Source organism: Equus caballus, chromosome 6, assembly GCF_041296265.1.
Source record: "Equus caballus isolate H_3958 breed thoroughbred chromosome 6, TB-T2T, whole genome shotgun sequence".
NCBI lineage: Eukaryota > Metazoa > Chordata > Mammalia > Perissodactyla > Equidae > Equus > Equus caballus.
In genome coordinates, this window is record NC_091689.1 from 52463814 (window position 1) to 52470193 (window position 6380).

Genomic DNA, 6380 nt, shown 5'->3' on the forward strand with positions numbered 1-6380 from the left:
ACATATACATACTGTAAAGCAGAAATATGTGCAATACCAACAATTTTACACAAACACATATATACCCTTTTGCAAAATCTAGCGTAAACATTAGAAAAGGTTGGGTAACTGTCTCTACTACCACCCCCGGCCCCCACTGAACCAAACCAGTTCTAGATTAAGACGTCCTATCCTGTCTGTGGTATGAAGAATAATGGGCCCTCGAAGATGCTCACCTACTAATTCCCAGAATCAGTGAATATGTTAAATTACATGGTAAAGGGAAATTAAAATGGCTAATCAATTGACCTAGAAATAGAGATTATCCTGGATTATGCAAGTGGGGCCCAATGTGTTCTCAGGGTCCTTAAAAGTGAAAGAGGGAGGCTGTAGAGTCAGTGTCAGTGACTCTGTGATGTAATGTGAGAATCAACGGGTCATTGCTGGCTTTGAAGATGCAAGAGGGCCAAGGAAAGTGGGCATGAAAATGGGTTCTTCCATAAAGACTCCAGAAGGGAACTCAGCTCTGCTGACACATGGTTTTTAACCCAGTGAGATGCCTTTCAGAGCTATAAGACTGTAAAATAATAGGTTTGTGTTGTCGTAAGCAACTCAGTTTGTGGTAATTTGTTACAGCAGGAATGGGAAAACTAAGATAGTTTCCATAGATTCATTTCACATTTCCTGCAGCCATCAAGAGTTGGAGCCTGGTTATAAAGTATCTATCAAAGAGGAATAAATGAATACTGGTACTAACACAAGGCAACTAAGTAATCTGTTCCCTCATAAAATAAAAACTCCTCTCAGAATTTATTTCAAAGGAACATTTATTGACCCCATATTAAACGGGCATGGTCAAGAGATGCCCCTCTTCTGTCTGTATACAATTCCCTCCTCTGTTTATCCTCAGCTGCGTACATCCTATATCTCATAGTCTTTTACAATTATTCAATTTCCTATAATGAAATGATAGGCTTGTCCAGAAGCTCAGAATCTTCTTAGAAAGTTGTGGTTAGCAGAGTGATGGGCACAGCTAACGGAAAATCTGCTTCATTTTCTAAATTTAAAACAAAAAAACAGGGGTTACAAAGAGAAACAAGAGAACCTAGTGCTCAGAAGATCAGGCCCATCTTTTTCCTACTTCCCGCTGTGACCGTCAGCATGAGACTCAATTTCTTTAAGGTCTAATTTCCATTCTCCCTTCCTCTCCTGGTGCCTTACATGAGATATTTACACACTGTCTGGGTATCCATTTTACTTCACAAAGAGACCATGTTAGTGGCTTCCAAAAAAGCCAAGAGTGAGGCCAAGTATTAGAACTGGCACCTTCTGATTCAGGGCCCCAAGGCTTTACCGTTTTTAACTGAATTACATGTTCTTTGCATCAGAAAACCTGATGCCTTTTCTTCAGGTTCTCCCTTAAAAAGATTCCGTGGCCTGGACTGGAATCCACATCTCAGAGAAAAACAGGAAGAAAAGGAATCTTGGGAAACTCAAGGAAGAGGACTTATTTACCCTATGCCTATTTGGTTACTGAAAATCCAGACAGACTTGGAAGATAAACCTCAGAGAGAAGAGAGGTTGTCTTTAACCTCCACCTTAGATTTTATAGCTGATCTCAGCATCTGGGAAAGCTGTTTAGAATTCTTTCCCAGTGGATTAAAACCAGCACTTAAGTGACCAGCCCCATGGCATAGTGGTTAAGTTCAGCGTGCCCTGCTTCAGCGACTCAGGTTCACAGTTCCAGATCCTAGGTACAGACCTACAACACATGTCAACCATGCTGTGGCAGTGACCCACATGCAACATAGAGGAAGACTGGCATGAATGTTAGCTCAGGGCCAATCTTTCTCCAGCAAAAAAAGAGGGAGATTGGCAACAGATGTCAGCTCAGGGCAAATCTTCCTCAGAAAAAAAAAAAAAACAGCACTGGGAAAATGATATCAAATCTCTAATAAGATATCAGGGGCAAGACAGAAGAAACTTACAAAAAAGCACTGAGACGGACTCGTCGTTTCCAAATGAGGTGATGGGCTCATCTGCAATTAAGTAAAGAAATGGTTTTTATTCACTTCCAGTAATGTGTGTCTAGCATTCACTGTGTGCATTCAGCCAATAACCTCAAGTAGCCCTGGTTAACATAGGACTCCACTGAGTCTGTGGCACTGAAACTTTCCTTCTCCTAACTACCATGGCACTCTGTCACGCCTGAAATCTTCCCGGTGGAAATGGAATGCAAATGGACTCCATGAGAAGGATTTGGGTGAAGGGCTGGTCTACGCTCATACTTGGAAGCCCTGAGAGTAGCATGTGAACCGGTTATATCCTCATGTGTAAGAGCCATATTCTCTCTTCTCGCCCAAAAGTAAATTCAGCTCAGTGAGTGTGGCTCCTGGCTGAGAAGGGTGTAAACACGGGCAGAGTACCTACCAGAGAGCCTCTTCTTGAGTCTGTTCTGGAAAGCTTCCCCAAACATATTCCCTAAAGACCATAATAGGCAGAAAAGTCAAAGATCTTTGGACTTACCTGATGCTACAAGGATGGGCTCATCGAAATAAGCAGCAGTGACAACTTCTAGAAATAAAGCAGTAAGTTTCTTAATTTAAAAGGTTAAAACCTCCATGGATTTTTCTCTTCCTATTAAAAACCAAAGTTTCTCAATATATACATATTTCAAATCATTGTGTTGCACACCTTAAAATTATACAATGTTATATGTCAATTATACCTCAATAAAACTGGAAAAAACAAAAATAAAATAAATGCATTACAGGAAAAAAAACAATAACAAAGTTTCTTGGTTTGTTGGTAATCGCCGCAGTCAGAAAGCCTCTCTTGATAAGCAGGCCATGGGGTCTAGATATTAGCAGAAATGATCAGAGGGATCTGGGCCATGAGGCTGCTTCTTGCTCTTGGAGTCAAACATGAGAGTTTTCCTACTGCTCCATGGGATAGGGGTGGGGGTGGGTGGGATGGAGGACATCATTCATTTACGTTAACTTATTAATCAACCACTACAGATTGGCTAGTTAGAAAACAATCCTGAGGTAGAGTTTTTCATTTTGCAAATGAGGTATATTCTTTGAGGAAGACAGTTAGTGGAACAGCAAGAATTTAAAGCCAGAGAACCAACCCTTTTTAATGGGCCCTCCAGCCTCCACTAAAACACAATTTCTAGATTCCTCCACTACTGCCTGCAATCTCCCAATACACTTAGAGCAGTGCTGGAATACAGTAGATCTCAATATGTACTAGCTATTATTTGTAGACATAAGAATCAAATTGTTTAGAAATTTGCTTTTGTAGGTAAGGTCCAAGGCTCTTTCACATCAAAAGTCCCAGGCACACCTCAAACTGTTGGGGTTTGCTTGTAGGAGTGGAAGACATTGAATCTTATGACCCCTTGGCTAAGTGGTGGACAGAAAAATGAAAACTGATGGAGGCTTGAGAGAGAGAGGAGCAGAGATAGAAACACTGCTTAACTCATGAAGCTTCTAAGTCTCTTTTTCTTCTGTTCAGTCTAAATTCACATAAGATTTACACTTACCATAATCTTTGTTGGCAAAGCTCTCTGGCTGAACTGAATTGTAGTCAACTGGAAAAGAAAAGGAAATTGTTAACGTTTTTCTTGCCACCACATCCATCAACCCCTTGGAGATACCAAGGATCTCGTCCTCTTTAGAGAAGCCCAGAAGGCTGGTCCTGGAGATCAGTCAGGGCAGATCTCTGGGCTGGAGCTATGCTGGTATTCAACTGGTTTCATCTCCTGACAATCTGGGAAAATGCTTCCATTTTCCTCAAGTTTCAAAGCTCTTTTGGCCAAGTTTACTCCACCTCAGAGAACAAAGCACCAAAAGTATCCCCAAATGTGTAAGTTATCATAGGACATTCCTCTGCAAGGAGCTATAAACAGGGTAAGGGAGGCAGGGAGGAATCTTGAAGACAGGGATTCTTACCTGTGGCCTCAGTGGCTTCTTTCTCAAAGCTGAGGGTGCTTGATTCCACAGCAGTAGACAATTCTAGGAAAACAAAATGGAAGACAGGTGTGGTTACAAGCTTATGAAAGGAATCAAGTACACTGGAGGAAAGCAGACTTTCCCTCAGAAATGCAAAAGATGGGAGCCCACCAACTCCTGCCCAGGCCCCCTCTGAAGCCAGAAACCTCACTTACCAAAAGCCTGTGTGTTCTTCAAATACGCTTCAGTAGTCAATTCTCCACCACGAAAGAACTCTACGTCAGTGGCCGACTCTAGGTCTGTGGTCAACTCTAGGTCAGTGGCCGACTCTAGGTCTGTGGTCGACTCCAGGTCTGTGGTGGACTCTAGGTCAGCGGTTAAATCTAGTTCCTCACTTGGCTCTAGGTTAATGACCAGCTCTCCACCAGTGAGCGGCTCTATGACAACAGCCGGCTCTTCAGGCTCCAGGACAACCACTGGCTCTGGGTCGGCAGATAGCACCGGGTCATTGATAATGTGTATGAATTCTAAAGGAGACAAAAAAGAACAAGACAGCCCAAGCGCTTTCTACCAAGAATATTTCCGTGATCTCCACATCCTTCCCATTCCCAGGGGAAAACATGGAACATAAAAGAGTATATTGAATCAAATGTGGTCTCACCACAAGTCTCTCTTCTGCCAGCTGCTAGAAAATCCAGAAGACTAACTGCCACCCAGGAATATGCTCAGTGTCCTCTACACTACCCTCCTTTGAGGGGGTCAGTTTAGGAAAGAGCATTTGATATTGTGCCTCTAAATAAGAATTGGTCAGACCGGAACAGAATAAAAATTCCAGAGTCCCCATCTATACTCTTTCCAGTTCCTGAAAACCAAACAAAAACAAAAGGGAGTGTGGAGCAAGGAAAACAAGTATTTCCAAAGTGCGTGAGCAAGAATGGAATCAACTCTAAAATGGGCTACTCCTACGATTTTGTCATTTAATGGGCTATGTCAAGGACTTCATTTTCCAGCCTCTCCTGTAGAATGCACAATGCAGATGTTTTGGGGCTTGCTAACCACAAAAGCATCAAAACTGTGTAAGCCTGATCGACGTACAACTAGGGTCTTCTTGGACGATAGTGAAAGATATGTAGTCACTATGGCTGCTTGGTTCAGCAGGTTATGGGCACCCTGCCAGTGAGGCCAAAATCATTAGCTCCCTAACTCAGTCACTTTGCTTTATCACTCATTCATATGCAGTAAAGAACCCCAAACCTAGCACCCGATAAACAGAGCTACCAGAGGGAAAGCTGGGGGCAGAAAAATGGGGGGAAGTAACCATTTTAATGCAAATGAATGAAAAACCTTCCTCCTGAGAAATGAACTGAATTCAGGAAGGACTAGAAAAGGCAAGCCTTCCCGGGAAATCTTCCTTTCTCTGGTTCATGAGGACATCTATTTCTTTCCTGTCTCAATGTGACTCACAAGTTTCCATTGCAGACCCACTGATTTCCTGCGTGTGACTGAGTTAGCCACTAAAGCACTTGGAGTTTTACTATAAAATGAGGGCATACCCTAGGACTTTTTAACCTGAATTAAATAGAATAAAGCCTCTTTAGCCTTCAATAGGGAATAGAACCACGGAAAACCGTCAGTAATTCTCTAATCACCCACCTTAAGCCCATCTGGCCCAGCCTTCTTACCTTTATGAGGTCAATTCAAACACACAACCCACTTCTTAGCTTAGCCACTTAACTACCCAAGGCCTCAGAGCTCAGCCGCCCATCCCACCTCCAGCCCAAGTTGATATAAATTTTACCCATTTCATTTTATGATGTTCACTGCAGGTCTCTGTCTCTGTCTGCCTCTTTCTCCGTACTCATACACACGGCAGACACCGTGAAAGGATTTTAGCCCTCTTCTCTAAAGACGTCCAAACAGTCCACTTACCCTGGAATGCGATGGGGTAAGTCACAGCCAGACCGAACCAAGCAGAGAGGACCAGGGCCGTCCTGAGCATGGTGCCAGTGGGGAGTGCAGGAGGCTCTCGAAGGTGTGGAGGCAGGTGGCAGGTCTTAGGGGTGCTGGGCCCAGAGCTTCGCTGGGCTTTTATGTAACCCTCAGCCCTAGGTCCCTGAAGGCGGCATTCCCAGGTGGTGGTGAAAAAAAAAAAAAAAATGCAAGCCTCGCCCACACACAATGTGAATGCCCCTGGAGCGAAGAAAAGGAAACGGTGGGGGAGGGAGAAGCAAGGAGGAGCTGGAGGAAAACTCTGATAAGGTCCTTAACTGCGAAATTAGGTCGCCTTGCCCCATTACCATTAGCAGTAATTATGTGCTTCTCAGAGAGGCAGGGGAGAAATTCCAGTAGGTCGCGGACGACTCCCCTCCTGGCCTAAAGTTGCAAGTTTGTCATCTAGTTTGAAGCTTTACTGAGCCCCTGAAATGCTGCTTTGTATCAGAGTGG

General features: G+C 43.5%; 1 protein-coding gene across 1 annotated transcript; it reads right to left on the bottom strand.

Moving 5' to 3' along the window:
- Positions 1–788: 788 nt before the first annotated feature.
- Positions 789–6070, bottom strand: LOC100066131 (uncharacterized). Its single transcript, XM_070269908.1, has 7 exons — positions 5865–6070; positions 4151–4462; positions 3936–3998; positions 3527–3574; positions 2506–2553; positions 1968–2018; positions 789–1036 (listed from the first exon to the last, which is right to left on the bottom strand). Coding segments are annotated over exons 1-7 (594 nt in total). The 5' UTR covers positions 5935–6070; the 3' UTR covers positions 789–1034.
- Positions 6071–6380: the final 310 nt, after the last annotated feature.